The sequence below is a fragment of the Netta rufina genome (genome assembly GCF_964035555.1).
Source record: "Netta rufina genome assembly, chromosome: Z".
NCBI classification, from domain to species: domain Eukaryota; kingdom Metazoa; phylum Chordata; class Aves; order Anseriformes; family Anatidae; genus Netta; species Netta rufina.
The window spans coordinates 24452220-24478994 of record NC_140126.1 but is presented as its reverse complement, the minus strand read 5'-3'; the positions used below and the strand labels follow the sequence as shown (position 1 = coordinate 24478994).

Genomic DNA, 26775 nt, shown 5'->3' with positions numbered 1-26775 from the left:
ATCAGGGAGTTAATATTTCAATATACAAGTCATTTTCAGAGCTTCACATGGGCAGAACCTTACTTCATTATTGAATCTCACTACAATGCAGCAGCTACAGAGGTCTGACAGCACCTGAATTGCTTCCCTGATTCAGGTCAGCACATGCTGATGACACCGACTCTCCACATACACTGTGCCAGGAATCTATAGGAATCTATCACAGTATTTGCAAGATCTGGGCCAGCATTACATCTTTTACCTATTGCAGTTTTTTTTACCAGTTATTACTGGACATCGTTTCTCAGAAGACTGCTCAAGCAAAAGGCTTTCAAACATTCTTTATTTATCTGTTTATTTCCTGTGTGTCCACACTGGGTGTAGCAGAAACATCCACAAGTACATTCATAACAGTTGCCATGAGAAGTTCTCAATGTACATACAAATAAGAAAATAGAATCTAAATATAGATAAGAAAATAGAGAAAGCTTAACAGAAATATTTAAACAGCATTCACAGGCAAGAAAGAAGTTAATGTACCCAGGGCAGTGTGCAAATCACACTAAGGTTATGCATCTGCTTACCAGTTTGTATTTTGAGATACATGGGGCTGTTAAGCAGCTACTGAACTCATCACAAAAATGAAAATTTCAGTTCCTTCATTGTTTTGCAGATTAAACAACATCAAAAAAAAAACCACAAAAAAACAAAAACAAACAAAAAATGGTATTGTTGTATTGGTTTGCAGCAACACCTTTCTCTGGGATGCTGAACTACACTTTACTATATACACTATTAATACCGTACAGAAACCTCCTTCTCCAGAAGGCATGATGCTTTAAGACTGTTATAGTCTATATACCACTGAAATGTCAACGTTTTTATTTTCCTGTTGTTTAAATCACATCATGTTCCCATTATTGATACATGATACAACAGCATTTGCAATATCTTGTGACATTCTTCAGTGCATCTTTTTCCTTACTTTCATGGCTCTTACAGTCTTGTTCCCTAATTCTCCTCAAAGAGTAACAGCCTAAATAAACATTTTTATCCTTTGTTGAAATCAGTCTGAAACAAACTACTTGCTTGCACTGAGATCTTCAGAATTTTGGAAGGTACTAGCTTACTTCAACTGCAGCCAAAACCACCTAAACTAACAGTTAAATATGACTTCCTGCAACCTATCAACACTTCACCACTTTCTAATGGTGTGACTGGAAGAGAAATACCTTAGAATAAACCACTCTGACAATGCCACCCAGTTTGCTGTGTTCATTTTAGTGGCCACCACAACAAAATATGCAGGCTTTGCATTTAAATTCACATAGTAGGCCTTATTACAAAGTTCAACAGAAATCCAAGGACAGCTAATACAGCAAATTTCTGATGTTTGAATGTAAACTTTCAAGAAATTTGAAAGGAAACCCAGAAACCACATTATTTATTTTGGGTAATTTTGTTCCAGAGAAACGTAATGACCTGGCACATGTGAACTAATGAAAAGCAAAACAACTTGCAGAGCCAGGACACTGGTCTCATCATATCTTTTTTCCCCAGTATGTCTCACTGACATGTAAATGAAATTTCAGTATTATAACTTTTTTTTTTTTTTTTTTTTTTAATGTTCTGTCGTGCTAACATGTCAGTTTCCAACACCTCTCTGATTATTTTCTTCCTTTTGTCCACAGCTTTCTCACAGTGGAAATCTTTACAATTTTTGTTAATTAATGCCCTAATAGCAGAACTATGAAAAACTGAGCAGTCTCAGCACAGCAGAAACATGTGCCATTGGAATTCACTTTCAGAGTGCAAACAAAGAGTTTTGAAAAACGGGCAAGTTTTTTCCTTTAAAACAGGATCTGTAACATTTACCTGACCGAAACAAGACTGCAAACAGATGTATCACATCTTGTATTGGTCCTAAATTGCAAGCTTATACGATATAAGGAATGGATGAGATTTACTGTCTTTCACAATTCAGGCAACACTAACTCCACAACTAATTTCTGTCAGATATCCTCATTTATTAAAGGTACCTAGGCCTGTCACCTTGTTAAACTCAAGGCTTTCATGCTCAGGCCTTTACTGAAATTCTATCAAACAGGCAGAAGATTTATAATATTGAGCAACATGAATTATTTTAACTACAAGCAGAACAAAAATAAATAAACAATCAAAAAAAAAAATAATCAAGCCCTGCATTTCCGTAAAAAATCAAGAGCATAATAATTTGCATTTGAGCTTTCCTTATTACCTTAGTATCTAGACGATCGCATAGTTATAGGTATTTCTGTTGGAATAAGTAATTGTACGTGCATGGACAAGCTAAATTAATGCATCATGTAACTAATTTGATCACTTTTAGATCAGATTTTTACACGTTTGTGACTGAAGTAAAGTCAAACTATTTAGCTACAGGGAAATATCATTGAATATCGTTCACATCACAGGGATGTTTTAACCTGTAAAAACGTAAGAGGATTCAAAGGCAAACACTAAGCGTGTGTACCGCCCACAGAAGTAAACAAGCACACAAACACGGTTAAGACACGCATTTTATTAATTCGTACTAAAACCCGTCTCACTAACGCCTGTCTCACCAGCCTTTGCAGCCAGACGCGCATGCGCCTAAGCGGGCAGCGCATGCCCGCGGCGGGCCGTGACGGGAGGCGGGCGCGTGGCAGTGGGGGAGGAGGAGGAGGAGGAGGAGGATGGCGGGGGGAGGGGGGAGGGGGGGAGGGGGGCGGCGGCGGGCTGAGGGGGGTGCGGCGCATCCGCCATTAGCCGCGCTGTGATGGAGGACGAGGAGTGCCCGGCCCTGGTGCCCATCGCCGGCGGCGGCTCGGAGGGGCCCGACGCCGGCAGGAGGATCCCCGTGACGATCATCACGGGCTACCTGGGTGAGGCGCTGCGCTGCGCTGCGGGCTCGGCGCCCCGTGGGGGTGTCCCCGGTTAATGGCGACCCCATTTAATGTCTCAGCGAGGTGCTAGGTTGGTTGGTCGCGGTTCCTTTGGTTCCTTTTGCGAACCAAAGGTTTGCTCTCCCTCTCTTAAACCAACGCGGTGATTGCGAACACGGCATAAAGGTGTGTGCAGTAAAGGACTGGGACTGCACACCCCCTTCCGAAACTTGTCTTAAAACTTTGCACTCCGTTGTCCTCTCCCCCCAAAAAAAAAACGAGGACGCAAAGGAGGGTTGTCTCACCAAACCCCTGTTTTCTTGTGGGATGAAACTCCTGAGAGTGTGGTGTTACTGGTTGCCTAATGGTGCCTCGTCCCATGGCACGTAGAGCACAGTCACTACTGATGACAAAACTACTGCTTTGAAGAAGCAACGAGAGGTAGAAGAATAAATGCTTATTCTGTTAACACAGTAAACATGAATTTTCTAGGAAAAGGCTGCCCAGCTTGTAAGGGCTTGTAAATTACTTGAGCACTGGCACTTTGTGAAGAGAAGACTCTGTTTTTTTGGTTTGTTTGTTTTTAAGCTCGGATAAAATGAGCTAATAGTCTTTGAAGTCTCCTTCAAATTTTTTAATCTCCTTCAGTTTAATTTTTTCAGTTTAATCTCCTTCAGTTTAATTTTTACGGTGTTATAACAGAATGCAGGATGCGAGACTGAAAACTTCTATTTCAGAAGAGATTAGATTCGTCTGATGTATGTGTGCCTACAGTAGTATTTGCTTTTAATTTGAAAATTTAGCCACTTTTAAAACCATATCAGAAATGATGTTTGTGTTCTAGGTGCTGGGAAGACAACTCTTTTAAATTACATACTGACAGAGCAACATAGTAAAAAAATCGCAGTGATACTCAATGAGTTTGGAGAAGGTATGTAGACCTGTAGAAACATTATTTTTATTTATTTCTGCCTGTAAAATATATATAAAATTGCTGGAAATCAAGAACATCTCATTGCTGAGATTATTGTTATGACATCCTAGAAAATGGCAAAAAGTCTTTTGGTTGGTATTAATGGAAAATTACTATGTGCTAGTCAGTTTTGTACATCACTTCAATTCCTTGAAGTCAAGTAAATGAATATATTATGCTGCTGCAAGTGCTGTACCTCCATTTGGCCTTCTCATTCTTAAGCAGATGGAAATTAAAATGAACTGTTGGTGGGTAAACTTTTATATATAATGGTCAGTGTTGCTTACAGTTTGCACTGTGGTAGTGTTGTTTTTCTTTAGTGGTGATGTTTTTTCTATATGCATGTCACTTCTAGTCATGGAGCCTAAAATAACATAGCCTTTTCCCTTGCTTTTAGCAGAGTTAGTTGCAGTTGTGCTGTCATGTTTATCCTTTGGGTTTTGGTGTTTGTAGAACCAGTCTGACTTTGTTATTTAACTGTCTCAAAAAATGGAAAATACTGACTTATGAACAGTGTATTAGAAACAGTTTCTGAAAACAAAATGTAATTTAAGAGTGAAATGTATGCCAACCTGATTCTTTCATATCTCCTTTGCAGGCATTCTTTCACAGATTTTTGGATTCAAATTACAGTACTTCCTCTTTTTCCAGGCAGCGCATTGGAGAAATCCCTGGCAATCAGTCAAGGGGGAGAACTGTATGAAGAATGGCTAGAGCTCAGAAATGGCTGCCTGTGCTGTTCAGTAAAGTAAGGAAGGATTGTTACACAAGTTCTTACAAATGGTTTTTGGGGAACTGAGGAGACCGAGGTCTAGATTCGTAGAACTGATGGTAGTGTTGACTGTGACCTCTTTTTGTCAGTTAAAACGAGAACTGGAATTTGATAGGTAGAAATGCATTTTAGAAATGCATTGATATAAACACCAGTTAGGTATTGTAGGGTAAGGAGCTCTCTGTCTTCTGTTACTAGTACATGCTATTAAACAGGAAGGCTGGAACTAGGACTCAGGTGAACTAATTTCCAGTTCAAATCCTTACATGGTGTTTCTTACTCTATCTTGATTAACACTTGAATGTTTTATTCATCAGAAAGGGTAGAGGGTGAGCTTGGTGGCCTAATGAAATGTGATATTCTGAATTGTAAACTGATGGTTATGTTGAAAAGTAATAGTGCATTTGTTTTTGTTATGTTTTGTTCCCATGTTCATTTGAATGCTGGATTGTTTTTGATAAACCATCACCTTTCTTATAAATGTATTTGTCCAGAAAACTTGAAGAACTAGTCTTACAAATGGGATAGTAAGGGGAAAACAACGATCCTATTGTACTGTGTTGTATGGCGGGATGTAAAGAATGCTGCCATTACTACTTTTTTTTTTTTTTTTACATACATTGGTTTCCTATGTAAAATACCATATGTTTTGACTTCATCAGCTGATTCAGTTACACATCTTGATTTTGCTATATGTGATAGAGAAAGACAGGAGAACATTGATCGGTCTCCACTGCCCCCCCCCCCCCTTCATTTTAAAATCTCAGTTTACAAATAAAAAAAGTTATAGATTCATACAGCTGTGCTTTACATTTATTTCAGTGTTTGAAAATGAATATTCATTCAAATGACCATTGTTACACCCTTGGGAGTGGGCAAATAGTATTTTCAGACTAAAACAAAACAGAAAACTGCTATTTACCTGATAGTGGAACAGCATCTTGATGACTGAATTTTAAGTGTAGACTGTAAGTCCTGACTCAGACCTTTGCTTTGATGATAGTCTTACTGTGTTCTGCATCAGAAGATAAATATGTTTACATAAAACATGTCTATATATGTTTTACTTGTATTCTCTATTCTCAGGTTTAATTGTTTCTTCTTATAGGGACAATGGTGTGAAGGCTATTGAGAACCTCATGCAAAAGAGAGGAAAATTTGACTATATATTGTTAGAAACAACTGGTTTGGCAGATCCAGGTAGTTCGCATTATGCTTGTTTTTCATAACCATTATAATTATCCTGTTTTTATGAAGTGTTCATTTGCTCACCAGTCAGTTCACCATTCAGAATGTATTATAAAGTGGTGACTCATCAGTCACATGCTTTGGTTTCTGTATAGACTGAAACTGAACTGGTGAAGGGAATTGGTGCACCAAGAGGTTGTAGTGTTTTTTGTTGTTGTTTTTAAACTTTTAACCTTTAGATTGACTCTAAAGCCTAACAGAAATCCAGTTAGAATATATGTCTTTCAACAAAATAACTGGTAAGGCTTGGAGAAGAACTAGCTTTCAGTAGTCTTTTCTGACTTGTGTTTCTCCTTTCAAAGTATAGATTATTATCATCTAGTTTAGTGTTACATTGGTTGTCATAAGCCTTGTATTCTGTGAAGTCATAAAATGTACTGCCAAACAGTACATTTATAAGTAAACTTATACATTGGTTTGGTATATAGAGGGCAGTAATAGATCTTAAAAATTCCTTGTGTACTGTTTAATGATATTTATTATAAAAAGGTGTTTCAAGTGGAGTTCATGTTAGTAGTAACTATCTAAATGGTTGTCTCTGAGCCATACCAATTAAAAATGTGTCGTTGATTGAGAGTGGAGGAAATTCTTACTGGCAATTCAGTTGTTTCCCGTTTAGTAGATTGACACTTTCCAGCTCAAAGCTAAATAGTTGTCATAGTAAAGTAATTTTTTTTTTTTTTTTGAAGGAAGGACATTGATTTGGCCTCTGTTACTCACACGTCCTATTTGAGTCAAATTGGAAAACTATTAAGCTTTTTGGAAAAAATCAATAGATACCAGAAAACCATTAGATCTTGCGGCCTTTGCTATAGCCTGCATGAGTAAGTCCTGTAAACGATTGACAGGTATTTGGTGGTGTTACAGAGTGATGTTTGGAGGACTGCATCTTGTCAGTTCAGCTGGACAGCTCTAGGCATTAGAATAAGTTCAGTTATTGTTTTCTTCTGTGATTTATTTGCTTAGACAGTCTGTCAGTAATGAAGAGTCTGATAATTGAAAAATACAAGTACTGTCGCTGCTGTTAGCTCCTTCTGTCTTTCACGTTGTAGCACTGATACATGCTAAATTGGTTTGTTTCATGACAACTTGTGATTTTTTTTTGTAAATATGCAGCACATCCTACAGTTGCTAGAATCTATTTCGCAGGGTCTTTTTAGCAGAAAGCAAGGAGCAGCGTGCTCTTGGGCCATATATATCACACAGGTTGCAGGTCACAAATTTCTAAATCCTTGATAGAATGTGACCACAGTGGTTCAAATGCTTTTGGATTCTTTTTCTTCTAGGCTTATCAGCTTAGTATGTTCTGTTTTACATTATAAAGAAATATAAATGTTAAAATTACACAATCACAGACTATTTCAGGTTGGAAAGGATGCTGGGAGGTCTTTAGTCCAACTTCCTGCTCAAAGCAGGGTAAGATATAAGATCAGGTTGCAGAATATTCAGTCAGAGAATGGTAGTGATAGAACAACTCCAGTCAACCTGTTCTGTGCCTGCCTTTTCATGGTGAAAAAGCATATTTCTGGTATATGTGGTCTGAACCCCTTATTCCTGTGATCGTATGCTGAACTCATACACGTCTACTGACATTTTTTGTGTACATGGGATCCCTGTGCTGGAAGTGCTATCCAGATATGGTCTTAAAAATGCTAAATCGAGGAAAATGACCTGCCTCAGCTATGCTCCTGTTCCAACAGCTTGGGATGCTGTTGGCCTTCTTTATTCTCATGATATACTGATCGCACAGCTTCTGCTGACCACGATCCCAAGGGCCATTTCCATAGACCAGCTCCCCAGCCTGTATTGTTGCAAGGGGCGGGCTTTTCCTGAGTGTGTGGCTTGACCTTTCTTCTTGCTGAATTTCATCAGGTTCCAATTGCCCTTTCCTTTCTGACTGCCCCTCTGAAAGGCAGCCCTACCCTTAAGTGGTAGGGCTACACTTAAGCAACTTTTCATTTCCCAGTTTGATGCTCTATGTGAGCTTGGCAGGCGTGTCCTCTATCTCCTTCTCTGGACTGCTACTAAAGAGGTTAGAAAAAGGGACAGGTGCAAGGATAGACCCCTGCAATACCCTGCTTATACTGGCTTCCAAATAGGATGTGACCCATTAACTGCAGCCTTCAGATCTTGCTGGCCAACCGGTTTTGTCTAGTTGTGTTTCTGCTTAGGTTGGTAATGCTGCATTGTGTTTACAAGAATGTCTTAGAATACAGCGTTGAGAACTTTGCTAGAGTTGAGGTAAATGGCATGCAGTGCACTGCCCTGGTCCACAGATAAAATGCTCATTAGAAAAGAAGGCCAGGCATGGCCTTGACAGATGGGTCAGTCATGATTTACACTGTTAAACCTCCAGCATAATACCTGTCTGCAATTTGAACCTACATTAGAGATTTGTTAACCTAGTTTATCCTAAAATACTTTAGGCCAGAGGTTTTCCTGTGCAGATCAGAGATAAGGAAAACATTCTTCTCTGTCTTCAGTTATTCTCGACTTTCTTCATACTGTTGATTTGTGATGAAAGAAGCTGCATAGAAAAGTTCAGAAAAGCTGGTGAAGCGGAAAAGATCCCTGGGAGGGAGCTGATTTCTCCCACACGTCCCAATACCATTTTCCTTTAACTGTTCTATCTCTTAAATGCCCCCCTTTTTTTTCTATAAAATGTGTGGACGGAGACCGAGAAACAATGGGTGAAGGGAGTAGCGCTGAAGTCTTTAAAAATGAGGGAGCCATGTAATGAGTACAGTAATGGCACTGGGTTAATACTATTGAGGTACTAAGCTAGTTCAGACAACTTACATGCAACTGTGTGGGGTTTTTAAAACTTTTCTTAGTCATAGCTATTGATTTGCACACAAACATAATGTAGCAGCTGATAGATAAAAACACGTGGTTGGGTACTTGACCTCTATGATGCTATCTGAATTTGGAAGAGAAGAATTTTAAATACAGTACTATTAATGTTAATTTTGCAGCTAAATTTACTGTACTTCTTAGGAGCTGTGGCCTCCGTGTTTTGGGTTGATTCTGAGCTGGGAAGTGACATTTATCTTGATGGTAAGCAGCGCAAGCTTGTACTACCTGTGTTTAGTGTAATGTATTCTTATAATTTAAGGCAAGATTTCAGAAGATGTTTGAAAGACATAATCTTGGTTCTCGCATCCCCAGATTTAACAACAAAGACCCATTTTCTTGCTCTGATGCTTGTATGCTCGATGAGCTGTTTTAGTTCACTAAAGCCAGCAAAAGTTGTGTATGTTTTGCAGAGGGATCAGATAATGAGAGATCTTGATTTTGATACCAGGGGGAATAAATAAAAAAGAAAACACCTCATTAGTTAAATGTAATTAAACATTATTTAGGAGTGATATTATGGTTTCTATTATTTTTATTCAATGTTTCATTATCTGTCTTCTGTGTTGTGTTTGCCTTTTGTACTCTTCACTTTAACATTTGCTGTGTTCTATTAAATATTTGAGTTTACTGTAATACAATCTGTCAGTAGTTAAGAGCATGTTGAATGTTGTTGTTTTTAGCTAGAAAAAAACTTCTAGATTTTGGATGAAAAAAAAGTCCCTGAACCAATTTGGTTAGGCTGTGAAGCAGCCAGCTAGTCAAGGAACTGTTCAGTTGTGTAGGAAACAGCTTCCAAAGTTTCTGCTAGACAACTGCAGATTCCTGGTCACTTCAAATAACCGTGTACTTCAGTCAGTCCCCTTAATTTATTTTAATGATCTGTGGAAGTATCTCTCTGCCAATTTGCTTTGGCCTGGAAGGAGAAGGAGAGGCATCCGTCTGGTATGAATTTCTCTTACCTGGCTTAGTAGACTTTTTAAAAAAAAAAAAAAAAAAAAAAGAAGAAACCAAAAACGAAACACAACACAAGTGTTGAGTCTAATGTTGAGATGCACTGGAAGCACTGAAAGTATTGTGAGCAATTTTAAGTGTGGTGATACTGTCATTTACTGTCACTTTACTAGTTGTACATGAAGTTAACATTGTTAAATTCGCTGAAAACGGCTAATGGTTTTACTCCATTTTGATACTCTCTTTTAGGCATTATATCTGTTGTTGATGCAAAGTATGGACTGCAGGTAAGATACTGGCTTTGTTACATATTTGAAAAAAATTGCACTGATAAAAAAGCTGTTGCAATATTGTTCATTTTGACTAATTAATTTTTAACAATTGCTTTAATTCTTATAATGGATGAGGATATATTTCAGTTACTATAAGTAATCATCAGTTATATTTAGTGCTGTATTTTGAATGGGAATAAGAAAGTACCAATACACAAGTAGTTCCCAGGTCCTTACCTGCAAGTGCAGCAACGTGTCTACTGAGTGTTGTCAGGTTGCTAAATATTTAGTTCCTTACAGGTTATGTCATTTCACCCAGGTATCTTAGTTGTATTCCAAATATACTTCTGTATTATTGTGAAAGCGGTGGGAGAAATTTGGCTTACAGAGCACCATCAGTCCAAGTTACCTGAAGGTAGAGGGGTAAGAGTAGAACTCTGATACTAGTGTGGTAACAAGTGAGTTAAGGCTGTAAACTAGGGGAAGGTGCTAGCATAATTGCAACTTTGGGGAGGAGAAATTGGAGAGCCTGATGATGAGGCACCCTATCAGATAGAACCTACATAGAACCTACAGACCTATAGAGTGAGGCTGGCTAAGAGCAGAAATTATGATTAATACAAAATACAAATAATACAAATAGTTTACCTTTTTCATTAACAGCTGATTATATTTGTAATTCATTAACTTAAGCAGTGACAACTTTGACTACGTATTGATTTTGTAGGATTCAAAAAGAAAATGATCGTAAGAAAAGATGCCCCTATGATATAAAAATGCCATCAGTATTCTAGCTCTGCTAGTGTTTTTGGTGTCTCTATTTTGTATTTTAACAATGGCTGCAAGAAACTGAGAAAACCGAAGAAGAAAGTTAAAAATAAGGAAATGATCCCTCCTTTCTAAGGATTCATTTTGTTCATGCTATTTGGTTTCTTGTTTTAGTTGAGCTGATCCAGTAGCTGGCTTAGCAAAAGGGTGCAGACCTATCATCTTACCAATTTATGTTGCACTAACTAGTATGATACTCTTGTAGTCCCCTAGCAGCTAGCTCAGTGAATTTAAGACACTGTTTTCTGCATGGTCTTCTGCAAAGGAAATGGTGGAAGAATGAAAGGGAGGGTCTGAGAGCTAGCTTGCCATCACAGAAAGGATCCACTTTTAAAATAAGATCAACTATTAGAACAAGTCACAATGTTTTAAATCACTCCACTTGTCAGTTGGGCGCCCTTGTATTGATTTAGATGTGTTTTATTACTTGCAAAAATGTGTTTAACTTTCTCCTTGCGCAATGCTGATTTATTGGCTTGAATAAAATAGACTTGTGTGGTACAGGGCTGTACTTAATTTTTAAGGAAAACAAATTTTTGATGTTTAAACTTATATGTAATATGCCAGAAAACAAAACCAAAAATTGAAAAATTCAGCTTTTCTATGTATTATTAACTTTGCGAGCTCAATGAAAACTCTTATATTATTTTTCATTAGCTCTGTGCAATCTTGACATCTGCCCAGAATGATAGAACTTCAGACTTTTGAGTTATATGCCAAGCAAATAACTTCTGCTTTACATTACGGACTTGATACCTTTTGCAGTTTCTCTGGTTACAAAGCTTGACCTCAGGAGCTTCTTGTGATTCACAGAATTCTGAAAGCAATACAAGTAGGGGCGTTGAGGTAATAGGCAGAAATTTAAGGGTGTCATGCTTCAAAAACACAATACATCATTAAAAAGACAAATAGTACCTTGTGACCAGTCAGTCAGACAGAAACTGAAGTTATAATTGGTATTGTGGGCTGTCACTCTAATAGGATTGTCACCCAACAGCCTGAAATAGTCATTTTTTTTTAAATCAAGGACAAACAGTTGGACAAGTTGAAGTGATAATTCTCCATTTTCAGGTCTAGACATTTGGGATACTGACACTGTCCTTTTCAGGGCAACAAATCTGGCCATGTTTGATTTGATAGAATCAATATACAGAAGCTTAGAAATGAAGGGTCAGAGGAGAGGTTTCCTTCCAGTCATCCTGTTATGATCTGCTTAGGTTGTGCACAATCAGGAAATAGTTTTTGTTTGTTGTGTTTTTTGTTTGTTTAAAAAACAAAACAACAGCACACTGATAGTATGTGTGTATATGTGTATATAAATATACACACACTATATATAGTTAACTAAATATAAATACTATACTATAATTTTCCAATTCTCTGGCATTCTAGTTAAAAATAATTTTTAAAAAGTTTTCATTAAAGAAATGTTAAGCTTCTGTAATGATGAATATATAAACTTTTCAAAAGTAATTAAAATAACCAAGATGTAGTCTTCCTTATTTCTTGTTGAAAATCATACCTTGGCTGAAATGGTTTTGGCTTGCTTTATGTGCGAATGAATTTAACCGTTATTTGAACATCCTTAATCCAATTGTTTGTCTAGCACTTGACAGAGGAGAAACCAGAAGGCCTTGTCAATGAAGCATCTCGGTATGGATATAAAGACTCATTTTTTTTATTGTTGTCTGCAACTGCGCTGTATGGAAGGTCATTAATTATTTTAATTATTTTTTTTAATAAAGCTTTTTGCTTCTTTTACACCAATCTACATTGATTTAATGAGGTAGAAAGCAAAAGTGAGTTCATGTTCCATCTTAACTCTTCTGATACATGTTTTAAGAGAGATGGAATTTTACATAAAATATGGGGAAATAACCTGTACTGGGGGCAAAAAAGAATGACATGTTAGGATCTGTCAGGTAGTCAAAGTAGAATGGGAGATAGAGAAATATTTTGTTTATTAAATGTGGAGCCACAATGAATAAATGTAATTGTAGTAATAGCAGTCCTCATAAAGCAGGGACTTCAAATATGACTTTATGAAGAGTACATGCAAGAGAATTAGGTTCATAAATCACCAAACACTTTGGAGTAGATCACTTTTTTTAACCTTTCTACATCAAGCCTTTGTAGCTTAGTAGACTCAATTCTGTCAAAGGAGAGGAGTTACATGGAGGTGAAGTCAATAGTGTTGTAGTTATACTCCATGATGTTCTTGTTTGATTAATGCTTGCCCTTCTGTACTAACAATATAATACTTCTATGTTCACATGGGAGAGATGTTGCTTCTGCCTTACAGAAATAATCTGTTTGTTCAAGTGTCTTTTATTTTTTTCTTAACATATAGGCAGGTTGCATTAGCTGATCTTATAATCATCAATAAAACAGATTTGGTTTCAGGGGAAGAATTGAATAAAGTCAGAACATCTATCAGGTATGAAACTTCTGGTATAACTGTAATGCCATACTGGTTCAAGTGTTGTTTTACTATGTAACCACAGTTAGTTCTTGCTGTTAATCCAGAAATTAGATCTCAAGATTATTCTGATACATCATTTAGTCAGCAGTGAAAAAGAGATTGCAAAACAGACCTTTAAAGTCATGCCCATTACATTTATGAGCTTCCACAGTCTTAACAGCTTGCCTGCATAAGATCTGATATTATCTAATAAGGGAAGGCCTTTGTCTTAAGTGTCTACTTTCTTTTATTTTGGGGCAGCTGTTCCCATTTTTCTGAGTAACCATTTGTAGGAGGAGGAGAATCTCTTAGTAGATATGTGTTCATTAGCAAATACAAAAGGGTTATAGAATGTATTCCAAATAATTGTCTTGGGTATGAAAGAACCAGTGGTTTGAACTGAATGAGCGATCAAAGGCTTGCACCATCTTTCTCAATAAACCGGTAAAGAAAATACTAAAATGGAGTAATACCTTGCTACTTTATTAATGGTTCCTCTTTAAAAAAAAAAAAAAAGTAAAAATGTGTTTCAATGTGTATCAGGAGTCTTGCATAAGAAAACACTATTCACTAATTTTGTTGTTAGAACTTGTGAAGTTCAATCTTAAGATATAAAAAAGTCACAAAAGCAAAGCCTTTTGGGGTATCTATGGGATTGTTTGATTTGTTAATAATGGCATTGAAGTTGTTGTGCTCTTTCTTGAGCTTCTTTACGTGGTCAAATTGTTCAAAAAATTGTTGGTCAAAAATCTGTCTATTACAATTGCTTTTACACTTCTGCTTTTTTTCTGTTTTATTTTAGGTCAATAAATGGACTTGTCAAAATTCTAGAGACGCAGAGATCAAGGTATTAGATTGGCCAGTATTACTAGGTACCAAATCCTGTTTCATGGGTGTTGTTTTAGCAAAACCTGCATTTTGATCTAAGTTTAATATGAATTTAACTTTTAATAATTAAAATTGCTTTTTAGTAATGCTGTTACTTAGAAACTTTCCAAATGTTATTATTCCCTGAGAAATGCTAATGCAGACATAACTTACTGGCTTCAGTATATTCTAAAAATGTAGCAGATTCTTAAGGGAGTGTTACAGGCAGGAATTCAGTTATTCTCCTACATTGTGACCCAGATCTTGTATTTAGAGTAACTTGTGAGGCCCAGTTGTTCCTGAGGTAAACGCTGGTCACAGATTTTATAATATCCACATTTGAGTATCTTATTTTTGAGATCTCTGTATTATTCACAATTTACATGACCTGTGTGCAGTGACATTTCTTCATCTAATGTGTGTATGTACTTTAAGTATAGCCTAAGTGTAGCATCTGGGTAAAGAACTCATTGGGAACAGCCCTGCAGAGAAGGACTTGGGGGTTCTGGTGGACGAAAAGCTCAACATGAGCCAGCAGTGTGTCCTTTCAGCCCAAAAGGCCAACTGCATCCAGGGCTGCATTAACAGAGTGGCCAGCAGGCAGAGGGAGGGGATTGTGCCCCTCTCCTCTGCCCACTGAAGACCCCACGTGAAGAGCTGCATCCAGGTCTGAGCTCCCCAGCACAATAACGACATGGATGTGTTAGAACGACTCCGGAGGAGGGACACAGAGCTGATCAGAGGGCTGGAGCACCTCTCCTGTGAAGAAAGGCAGAGAGAGCTGGGGATGTTCAGCCTGCAGATGAGAAGGCTCTGGGGACACCTCAGTGCAGCTTTTCAGTACTTAAAATGGGCTTACGAGAAAGATGGAAAGCAACTTTTTGCTCAGGCAGACAGTGACAGGACAAGTGGGAATGGCTTTAAACTAAAAGAGGGGAGATTTAGATTAGATGGTTGGAGGAAATTCTTCACTCAGGAGGTGGTGAGGCACTGGTACAGGCTCACCAGAGAAGCTGTGGATGCCCCATCCCTGGAGGTGTTCAAGGCCAGACTGGGTGGGGCTTTGGGCAACCTGGTGTGGTGGGAGGTGGCCCTACCCATGGCAGGGGGTTGGAACTGGGTGATCTTTAAGGTCCCTTCCATGATTCTATATTAAAAGATTGAAAGATATTAGCATCTTCCTTAAGGTTAAGAGCAAGTGTAAAATTGCTGTGAAGTGATGGAGTTGCAGAGATGCAATTGTAGCATTTCCCTTTTCTCCTGTTAAGTAAGCATTTCAGAACATTATATTAATTTTTAAAATCCTGGATTTCATCTTAGGAGGAATGGGAAATTTTACGCATGGCAATGAGTGGGGAAGTAAATTAGGGCTTAAGAAAGAAGTCTTTATGAAAGAAGACTTGTAATAGATTGTTCAAGCTGAAATCAAAGAAGGGACAACATGAGAGTTTTAGTGAAAATAGTGATATTGAGAAAGCAGATTAAGAGTTCCATGTTCTTTTGCTGCAAGGCAGAGAACAGAAATCATCAACAGAATTCTTTGTGTTTGGGGGTGAGAAGAAAGCTCTTACACAATTTATGCAGGATATAACTTTATTAATGTGTATCGGTCTAACTCCCTGAAGGAGATGATTACAACTTCGGGGCCAAGATTTTTGTAATGTGCCAAAAAAAAAATCTATAGTGGCTAGCAATTTTGAAGAGCATACTAAATTTACTGCTTTGGGGCTTGAATTAATATCTGTCCATGGGGGGTTAGAGAAATCCTGTGTGTGAGGTGTAATGCTCACATCTGTACTTCCCGTGAGTGTTTGGTGCCAACCAGTGTTAGAGAGATTAGATTAAGTGGACGTCAGGTACAATCCTCAGTGATAACTGTTATTTTACCAATAAATACTCTTTAGTGAGTGATACCTTTCAGAAGTGAAACAGGCACCAAAATAATTTATCATCATGCTATTTGAAAACATTTTTCTTTGGGCTTTTGTCTCTCAAAATCCAACATGTAAAAACAATTACTTGTGTTTCTATAAACCAAATACAAGTTTTCAGAAGACTGCTGCGAACTGTTTGCACTGAAGCTAATCTTGAACTTTATAGAGGGTTTGTTATGCATTTTACATTATAAACCTTTCATCTTAGATACAGCTTTGTAAAGCTACTGTTGGGTATAAAAGTTTCATAATAATACTGGCTACACTCCAGAAATCTTTTTAATGTCTTGTCTGTAAATGTATTCCTTGTCTTCAGCCACATTGAATATGTTTATAAAGCTGTCAGTTGCTATGAGCAGTGAAACCTTTGTTACAAATCAAATGAGTATATTTCTTTTGTAAAACAAAATATTTTTATGCAGGTGTTGCAGGTATCTATTCTTACAAGTAAATACGATCAGTGCTGCCTATTTCAAATTATGTTTTTTCATCAGTCTTAGCTTCAGATGCTAGAGCTGAAATTCTTCATAGTAACACTTACATCATAGCGTGTTGCTAGTGATTATTTCAGAAGACACAGCTTGGTTGTTCTGTTGAATGAAGTTTTTGTATTCCACCTTGTTCCACCAGTATTTGAAAAATAAAATTAAACTATGGCCATTTCTGAAAAGAAGTCCCAGCATCCTGTGTTCTCAAACAAAGTCTCTGGATAGAGTAGCTTTTAAATAACTGTGTTTCTAGGTGTATGGCTTTTATGTTCTCCTGAAATCCACTCACTGAAAATGACAGCCTATAAGTACTCATGGTTTTCTAGTTCAGAGAATTCAGTGGCCAAGCAATGTGGATTTTTCTCAGCCAGCTCATGTCCAGGGCAGCAAATGCTGAAGTTGCTGCTTTGGTCTCACGGTGGTACAAGCCAGATACACTTGCACTGAAAAGTTTAAAAAATAGATACAGACTCTTATTTTAATAAAGCTCCAGGAATCCAGCACAGAAAGGGACAGTCAGTGGTTTAATGAAGGGGAATATACTTAGCTCAAGATGTAAGCTTGAAAACTTCAGCTCTCTTGGCTGTGTGCCAGTACAGCTGCATGTGTTTCAGCGGTATTTTGTGTATCTGCCAGATTTTTAGTGCACACGCGTGTTGAAGAATTATATTAGTAAATACTAAGGGAACAGAATAATTGCAGGAAGAACCTCAAGATTCCTTTTCTTGCAGAGGAACATTATATTATTCAGGCATCCATTATGAGGGATTTTATATTTCTGGAAATACTTTCTTGACCTTTGTTTTTTTAAACTATATTGTTCAAAATTCCGTTTTTGTGCTTACATATGACTGTGTAACTAAAAGTTGCTTTTCACTGTAGTAAAGAAAGCCAACCACCAAAGTCCAAAATTAAGGCTAGCTACTTGTGTTTGGTGGCATTATAATAATAAACCAGAAAAAAAAACAAAAAACAAAACAACACTAGCTATTTCAAAGATGATTCATTGAACTATACAAAATGGTTAAGTGCAGTAAAAATACAAAGCTTTCTTTTTTTGTTGTTGTTCCCTTGTGTAGAGTTGATCTCTCAAATGTGTTGGACCTGCATGCTTTTGACAGTCTATCTGGAATAAGGTATGGAAAGAATTTCACTGTTGTTTATCAGAAATAGTGTTCATTGTATAAATGCAGGCATGAAATAGACATATGCTGGCAAAGGCTACATCAGAGTTTCTGGTACAAATTCTAGTTCGGTCAGTTGTGTAACATTGTCACTTTATAAATAAGTGTTTTTTTCCACTAGACATGCATGCAACAAAAGGTTTTAAGTTTTGCTTTAATACTACTAATAATGAATCAGATTTTGATTTTTTTTTTTCTGGCTTGTAAGTTTCTCTTAAAACTTAAGAGGATTTTGAAAAATTTTCTCACTTCATATCATGAAGAACTGGAGACCTTAGTTTTCACAGAAAATCAAGAGGGACTGAAGTGCCGTAGCATTCGAAGCCACTGCAAATGGTATAATGTGTTCCTGGTTCCCTGAAGTCCCCAGGTTCTTTAATGTTGAAGAGAAGACCAATTTTGAATTAGAAGACACGCTCTGCAGTAAAAGTGAGCTGTTCACTGGAGTTGAATAGAAGCTGGCATGTAGTATTTTCAGTTAGTGTTATAGTACTAATTTCAATGAAAACTATTCTCACAGGCAATAGTTTTGTACTTTTTTCTGCTAAAGTACTTTCAATAACTGATGTCCACTACATGGACGGATTCTAGTTAGTTTTCCCTGCTTGCACTAATGATGCAAGCTCCTACTTTTGCTCATACAAAAAGAAGTATGCAACGTTGTTATTATTTGAAGTATAAATACTTAAAATAAGCATACTGTTAATTCGTATTATAATCTGTGTTTATATTTTAAACAAACAAACAAGGAATTCAGGCATGTTTCAGATTGGTGAATGCCTTGAGTGATAATTTAATACTTAAGTTTATTTTTTAAAGTTCTGTATCACTGACAGTAGTAAACATCCCCCTGACACCAGAAGTTTTTAATTTTCTTTCATAAAACTACAAAAGTATAAAATGTGCTGGTGTGCTTGTGAGCATAATTTAAAACTGGTATTTTGATTGTTTATTCATGAGCTTTATTTTCTGAAGAACCAAAAAAGGGAGGAGAAGAGCATTACATTGAACTCTATCACTGTCAAGACACCTGGAGGATTAACTTGGCTAAACAGTGTATTTGCATGTGAACTTTTTGAACCTTTTTAAGCTCATTCATACCAGTGTACAAATTTCACTTATTTCCTCTGTCTGCTTTCATCAGATTTCCAAAAATCTTCGTCTTTTTGCTGTGACTGAAGTCACAAAGCCAATATTGCGATCCTTTTTTCATGTAAAATAGTTTCTTTCTGAGGTTGTGTTTTCTTGCATTTGAACCTCAGCACACCTGTACAGTGTGTGACTCCATGATGTTGAATCCATAGTTACAATGAATTTATTTTTGAGTGAGTACTGTATAGTGTTGCAACTGTTCTTTTCAGAAAAATGTTTGTGAACTTCGGTGTGTTTAATGTGATTTGCTGTTTCACGACAGTATTTTTAATTCAAACTATTACCTATTCTCAATAGAAGTTACACAGTGACACATGATTGTTAAAAATGGATTAGAGGGCCATACTGTTACCCTGTTTATAAAAATGGATCTCCAAATTCTTAAGTCAGTCTGACAGTTGAGTTAGTCTGTTGTGATTAGAGAACTTTGTTAGCTCTTTAGCTGATGCTCAGCTTTAATCCTACAACTTCAAACAAGAATATGTTGACCAGATAGGCTGGGACATCAATCACTCCTTGCTCTATCACACTTCCTCAAAATTTCTTCTCATGTAGAAAAAAAATCTGTTACCATTTTGTACATGATAAAAATAAGATTATGTAATCTTAACAGTAATGTGTTGAGTGGAAAGCCAGCAGTCAAACTATGACAAACTTTCTAACACAAACCATTAATGAGATCAAACCATGTAATTAAATGTAACTATTTTGAGATTAATATGAAATTAACAGTTCAACTGATATTTGGTATTTTAGTTTTGCTCTGCAATGCTGAAGAGTTTTTGTAAACTTCGAAATAATGACATTATATCCATGCTATTAAAATGTGACATTTAATTTTACTTATTTTCAGTTTGCAGAAAAAGCTTGAGCATGTGAAGACAACACGTGCACATTTAGATAAGGTAACTGCCAAAGACACTGCTTTAGTCTGTTTGTAAGAAGATTGTTCAGGATAATTGCAACCATTGCATGCTAATCATCTTACTTTTTCAGAAAGTTTCAGGTAGCAGAATGCTTTAATATCTCCAGAAGATTACATTGAATGTCTGCTTCAGTGTACTTTGGATACATTCTAAATGTATATAGTAAATTACACTATCAGAAATTGCTTAGAGTTACACTGTTGCAGGCAGTCACATCATTTATTTGTGTATATTGGAGACAGTTATTGAAACAGACAAACAACACTACTCTTCAATATTTGCAGAATTGAGTCATGAATTTATAGCAGATCTCTATCCTGTAGGTTTTGTGTCCAAACAGTCTATGTACGTACTCTGCATTTTTTTGAAGTTTTATTAAAACTTATCTAGGAGGTGTATATTCCTGTTCTGAGTGCTACCCATAGCTTTCACAAGGAATAGCAACAGTTTGACTTGTAACAGTCAATCAGATTTTACCTGAAACTAGTTGTAAATTTTACTATTATGTGTATGGTAGAAATTAGGAACAGTTATGTTGATACTATTTTTAGTTTGTCAAGCTCTAAAATGTTTTGTTTTTCCAGATCTGCAACCCAATGAGTATTTATGTCAATGCAGAATCCCTGTGTGTAATAAAATGATGCTTGCATAATACAGCTGTAAAATGCATTTCTGCCTTCATGGCTTTTGTTTATATACAGAACAAATGAAGTATTCTTCGTGGTTTGCAAATTGGATTTCTAACACAGGCTCAAGGAAAAAGGATCTGGTCTGTCATCCCTACAGAATACAAATGGTTTTGGGCTAAATGCTGCTTTCAAGCATCTGTCTTATTCTTGATACACAGGTTTTACTAGTAAAGCTCGCTTTTCATTTTCTTTTTTTTTCTGGTTTCTTTTTGGTTTTCCAACTGCTGTAATCAGTCTTTTTGTTTTGTTTTGCTTAACCTTGCCAAAAGCAAAACTTTTTTTTTTTTGTTTTTAAAGGGAACCATAGAGTTTATTGTGAGGCAACAAAAGCCTACTGATTTAGTACTGGGAAAAACAAAACAAAACAACAAACAAAGCAACACCAACAAAAAAAATGACTTCAAAACAGTTACACAAATGCTTAAACGAATACCACTTTCTCTGCCCTTCTCTCCCTCAGCTTGCCCTATTTTTTTTCAGGGGGTTGCACTTAGTCAAATCAAGCTCATCCAGCAAGGCCATGACTGGCATAAGAGGTTGGGGATGTTTGTTCAATGACTTTCCTGTGCCTCAGTGTTCTGTGGTGCTACTGCCCTCTGGTTCACCCAAGTGCCCCAGTCCCTGTGGAGTTCTCTCATGCTGTGGATAAAGCACAGGCTGCAATCCCTCAGGGGTATGTGTGACCAACCCCTTTGGCACGCCGTGCCTCCTCCAAAGAATCTGCTGTTCCACATGACTGGAGTTGCCTCTCTCTGTTGAAACAGGGTGCCATATACTTCTCTGAATGGCTAAAGATTTAGTGGGATTATTTTTTTTAATTATTTTTCAGTGTTGTACCGTTTCAAAGCTGACTGGAACAGGTCCTAAGAGACACCAGGCAGCTGATGGCCTCCACCCACATACCAAACCAGTGCAGCCTCCTGCTACACAAGTCTTGTAAGCTTACACATATTAGAAACGCTTGTTTAAGAGCTCTGTGAACATACATTGGTTATATGCTCCACCCCTCATATCGTCAGGAATTGAGTTCATACCTACATCATGTTTCACCTGTTGCCTCTGAGAATCAGAGCATAGGTATAAAAATGTAGCAGTCTGAATATACACTTGAAAAATTCCACTGCATACTCCTTCAGCTGGATTGTGGGGGTTAGCACTGGAATGGTTTGCTTATTTCCACTGTAGACTTCACCCTTTTCCCCTTTGCTGTATGTTGCAGAGATTAGTATTGCTTACTCCAAGGTTTAGGCCCTATTTTTGTAAAACACCAAACCGAGACACTCAACTGTTTAGTTTATTCACCATACCTTAGTATATGAACAAATACTCAAACAAAGCCATTAAAAGGTACAAACAAAGAGTAACATCACTACTGGATATCCAGTATGTCTGGGTCTAGGAGCTATAGACCCAGACATACTGGACTAAAAATGTGTGGTGAACAATGTTCATTTGATACAGCATGGACATTGCCCCAGTCGAGGAGTAAAATGATATCCTATGACTTAAATTTCCCAGTTTGCTCCACATCCTGTAATCATTCTAACTGAGCTCAGATCTTTCTCCACAGCTTGCAACTACTTAACTCAGCTATCTAGATCTTTGCAGCACTTCGTGCCACCTCTAAGTCACAGTTTGTAGGGTGGGAGCAGGGAGGTTTTTCAGCCCCTACCGTCACTTTTGCTGCTGCAGCTTTGTCATGCTTTGCTGTGAGGCTGATCTTGCACCTGCATGCTCCCCATAGTGCGATGCTGTCGGTCACTCAGGTGCCTATATGATGTCCCACTGTTTTATCAGGTGGTAGGTAATACGAGAGGGTCAAGAGTGGCAGTGCCCAGTTGTCAGAGCTTTGGAGCCATGGCTTCAGTGATAAAACCTTGTCAGGGTCCTTTACCCCTCTCCTGTAAAGTCAAGTGGTAGTTCAAGCAACTGCAGACAAATTGCCACTTCTGCCCAGTCCCTTGACAGAGGTCATGTTTGTGTGTTTGGAAGGATTGAGCTCAACATACCCCTCCCATCAGTTAGAGAATCACACAATGGTTTGGGTTGGAAGAGACCTTAAAGATCACCTAGTTCCAACCCCCCTGCCATGAGCAGGGACACCTCCCACGAGACCAGGTTGCTCAAAGCCCTGTCCAGCCTGGGCATCCAGCCTTGAATGTCTCCAGGGATGTTAAGCTGGGCATCCACAGCTTCTCTAGGCAACCTGTTCCTCAACTGTTGTTGGGGACTTTCACGTAATATTGTGTTAGTCAGTAAAAAGTTACTGATACCTTGTTTGGAGCAAAAGAAATGTATGGATGATTAAACACTTATCCTCTCTGTTTCCAAGTGTGAAATTTTCTTACCTTCCCAGTAGGTTTTTGAGTCCGTCAACATTTCTCCATGGAGGAATGGAGATATGGCATTGTAGTTTTCTGCTGTTTTTTGCGTAATGTTTTTTTTTTTTTCACTGCTCAGTTCCTTATTACGCCTGCTCCGTGGGTCACCCACGACCCCAGTCTATGTACAGGTACCCTGCTCTATGGATTAGTGATGGCCACCAGTATCTTCAAGGTATCCCCAGTCTGGTGCACTTCACCCACTTACAACAGCTCTCTAAGGGGCTGGAAAAAAAACAAAAACAACAACAAAAAACTTCTATTTTTATGCAGTAGAATAGAAAAGTGTGCCATCTTTTTAGAAAGTTGTTATGATTGAATTTAATTTTCAAGTTAAAATGCAATACATGTGATACCTATAGTTTCCTTTTGAACTGCAAGTCTTGACTGTGAAATTGATAGTCTCAAAAATATCAAAGATGGTTATAGTTTTCTCTTGGAACTAAAGATTAAATATAAAAAGAGTTTCTTGCTGAACTATAATTATGATCTGAATCTTAAATTCGTAGGTTTTTGTTTAATAAAAACTTAAATTCATCTTAACAGTGTTCAGCTATTGTAATAAAAGTCTGAAGTAAAGTAGAAGCCTTCCTGAATGTTGCAATTTTCATAGTGTACTTGTATCATTATGGAGATTTCTTGCTGGTTTTGTAGCGTGGAGCCATTCAACCAGCAGGAAACAGAATTCATTGTTATTATCTCTGTTTAGTTCAACAACCACAGTTTTAAGATAGCTGGTGGGACAAATGAGGCATAAATGAGAGCAGAACACTTCTCTCTCAGCAGGCTGTAAGTCCCTGTTGGGTGATAAAGTGTGTTTATTGACTTTATGTGGAAGGTCAACGGAAACAGTACAGCACTATGCACAAAGTAGTGCACTGCTATCTGTCTTGTTTTGAAGTTGCCTGAAGTGTATTAGTGATTGGATGTTTTGGTGAGATTTCTTGGGCATTGGATAAACATGTAGATTTGCTGCTTGTTGCTTTTATTTGTTAAATTGAACAAGCAATCTTCTGAAAGTACTAAGCTGAAAGATTTTTAGGTTGTACAGAAAACATTCTCTGTGTGCTTGTGTGCCATTGAGAGGTTTTACTTGCAAAAATACATTAAGACATACATGGTCTGTTCTGAAAGTAGTAGGACTGGCTTTTTCCTGGGCGAACGGGCGATCTGCTGTCCTGGTTTTAGTTAGAACAGAATTAATTTTCTTCCTAGTAGCTGGTGGAATGCTGTGTTTTGGCTTAGGATGAGAAGAGTGCTGATAACACCCCGATGTTTTAATTGTTGCAGAGCAGTGCTTACACCAAGCCAAGGACACCTCAGACTTTTGCTCTGTCCTGCCAACAGACAGGCTGGGGGTGCAGTAAGAGCTGGGAGGGGACAGACCCAGGACAGGTGACCCGAACTAGCCAAAGGGGTATTCCATACCATCTGACGGCATGCTAAACAATATATAGGGGTGGCTAGCCGGGGGGAGGGGGCCGGACTGCTCGGGGTTAAGCTGGGCATCGGTCAGCGGGTGGTGAGCAATTGCATTGTGCATCACTTGTTTGTACATATTATTAGTAGTAGTACTATTATGATCATTGTATTATTATTATTATTATTATTATTATTATTTTCCTGTCTTATTAAACTGTCTTTATCTCAACTCACGGGCTTCACTTTCCATTTCTCTCCCCCATCCCAGAGAGGGAGGGGGGAGGGTGAGCGAACGGCTGCGTGGTGTTTAGCTGCCGGCCGGGTTAAACCACGACAGTCTTTTTGGCGCCCAACGTGGGGCTCGAAAGGTTGAGATAACGGCAGATCTGACCAGAGTGTGTTAAACTAAAATTGGTATAAGTATTAGACCTGCTTAATAGTCACTTGTCATAATGCTGATTGCTTTAATCTCAACTGTGCTGCGCCTGTTTTCCAAATTGAGTATTATAGCACGTTATTTTCCGTATGTGCTCTCTGTCATGTTGTTTATCCTCTCCGGGCCCTGGTTTCAGACCATTATGGTACTGTGTGTTGTATCAGTGGCTTATGAGATGATGAAATATCTGGCCATGACTCTAACCTGGTATTTGTACTCAGTAACATCTTCGATTCTATACTTTGGAAACTGTATTTTGGAAACTATTAGCAATTGTATCTGTTGCCTTTTTTCATTAGGGAGTCAATCTGTGGAGGGGAAAGGGGAAGATAATTTTTCTTACTTGATCACTCTCCCTTTCTCCTTCACCACCCCTGTACCCTCCTTGATCACTCTCCCTTCCTCCTTCACCACCCTCTTATCCTCCGATTTTATTACAATAGCTCTCCAAGATATTGAATATCCTTGGGATACTCAGACCAGCATAGTCCTGTTGTTATGCCTCCTGAATGCACTTCAGGTTCTGCTTAAAGTTAAACAACTACTTAGGAAGCTCATCCGGAGATCTGCCCGGAGGCAGTATAGTTGTGGGTGGCAGGGAGTATGGGAGGATATGGGCAGGCATCTAGACCAGTTGGCACCCCCAGTGTTTTGGAAATTCACCCCTGAACAAGTGCAAAATCCTCAAAAACTGGCAGAATGCTTGAATAAAAGGTGTCGCGATTCGGGAAGTTCCAAAGTAACACAAATCATTGTAACATGCTGGGGCCTGGCTCATGCCTATCGAGCTGCCATGGATACTGCTATCAACTTAGTGACAGACCCTGCGGCCACTCCAAGTCCCGTGACAGATCCAACGGCCACTGTGACCCCTACGGTGGACTCTGCAGCCGCTCCAGTCCCAGCTCCTGCAGATGCTCCAGTTCCAGCTCCTGCAGCCGCTCCAGTCCCAGCTCCTGCAGCCGCTCCAGCTCCGGTTCCTGCAGCCACTCCAGCTCCAGTTCCTGCAGCCGCTCCAGTCCCAGCTCCTGCAGCCGCTCCAGTCCCAGCTCCTGCAGCCGCTCCAGCTCCAGTTCCTGCAGCCGCTCCAGTTCCAGCTCCTGCAGCCGCTCCAGCTCCAGTTCCTGCAGCTGCTCCAGTTCAAGCTCCTGCAGCCGCACCAGTTCCAGCTCCTGCAGCTGCTCCAGCTCCGGTTCCTGCAGCTGCTTCAGCTCCTGCAGCCGCTCCAGCTCCTGTAGCAAGGTCAGAGAAACGAGCTGTAGCAGTGCAAGTTGACCCTGCGGAGGGTATTCCAACCTCTGTGGCAGACCCTGTAACAAGGTCAGAGAAACGAGCAGTAGCAGTGCAAGCTGCCCCTGTAGAGAAGGTGAAAAAATGGTATAGAGATTCAGGTCGTTTAGAACGCAGAGAATCTTCTGCCAAATCTAGGTATAGAGACGACGGAGACGACGACGACGCTGGGCCATGAAGGGTTCAGGAGGAGGAAGATGAGGATGCCGAAAAATCAACAGTAACTACCTGAAGCCTAAACGAGCGTGAGTTACGAGATGTGCGAAAAGATTTTGGTCGCTGTATAGGTGAGCAGCTTGTCACCTGGCTGCTCCGATGCTGGGACACTGGAGCCAATTGTGTGGAATTAGATGGCAGGGAAGCCAAGCGACTGGGATCCCTTGCTCGAGACGCCGGCATTGACAAAGCAATTGCAGATGGAGCACAATCTCACAGCCTCTGGAGGCGTCTCCTCTCAGCTGTGAGGGAAAGGTATCCCTTCAAGGAAGAACTTTTATGTCTACCAGGCAAGTGGACCACTATGGAGAAGGGAATCCAGTACCTGAGGGAATTAGCCGTACGGGAAGTGATTTATGAGGATCCAGACCTCAGACAAACATCCAAAGATCCAGATGAAGTCAGGTGTACGCGACCCATGTGGCGGAAGTTTGTACGGAGTGCACCATCATCATATGCCAGCTCATTGGCAATAATGGCCTGGAAAGAGGATGAGGAACCCACAGTGGATGAAGTGGCTAAACAACTCCGGCAGTACGAAGAAAGT

The 26775-nt window shown here is 38.7% G+C and overlaps 1 protein-coding gene across 2 annotated transcripts in view; it reads left to right on the top strand.

Annotated features, from left to right (window-relative positions):
• Positions 1 to 2751: 2751 nt before the first annotated feature.
• Positions 2752 to 26775, top strand: part of LOC311221303 (zinc-regulated GTPase metalloprotein activator 1A-like) — a 35971-nt gene continuing 11947 nt past the window's right edge. For both annotated transcript variants that reach the window (XR_014619299.1, XM_084305179.1), the window contains exons 1-11: positions 2752 to 2882; positions 3727 to 3813; positions 4507 to 4603; positions 5736 to 5827; positions 8873 to 8932; positions 9932 to 9969; positions 12389 to 12435; positions 13133 to 13219; positions 14046 to 14090; positions 17612 to 17668; positions 19722 to 19773. Coding sequence is in view for 1 of the 2 variants with exons in the window: in XM_084305179.1 (XP_084161305.1) it covers positions 2777 to 2882; positions 3727 to 3813; positions 4507 to 4603; positions 5736 to 5827; positions 8873 to 8932; positions 9932 to 9969; positions 12389 to 12435; positions 13133 to 13219; positions 14046 to 14090; positions 17612 to 17668; positions 19722 to 19773 (768 nt within the window). In the remaining variant the exon portion in view is untranslated. The remainder of the gene's footprint in view (positions 2883 to 3726; positions 3814 to 4506; positions 4604 to 5735; positions 5828 to 8872; positions 8933 to 9931; positions 9970 to 12388; positions 12436 to 13132; positions 13220 to 14045; positions 14091 to 17611; positions 17669 to 19721; positions 19774 to 26775) is intronic.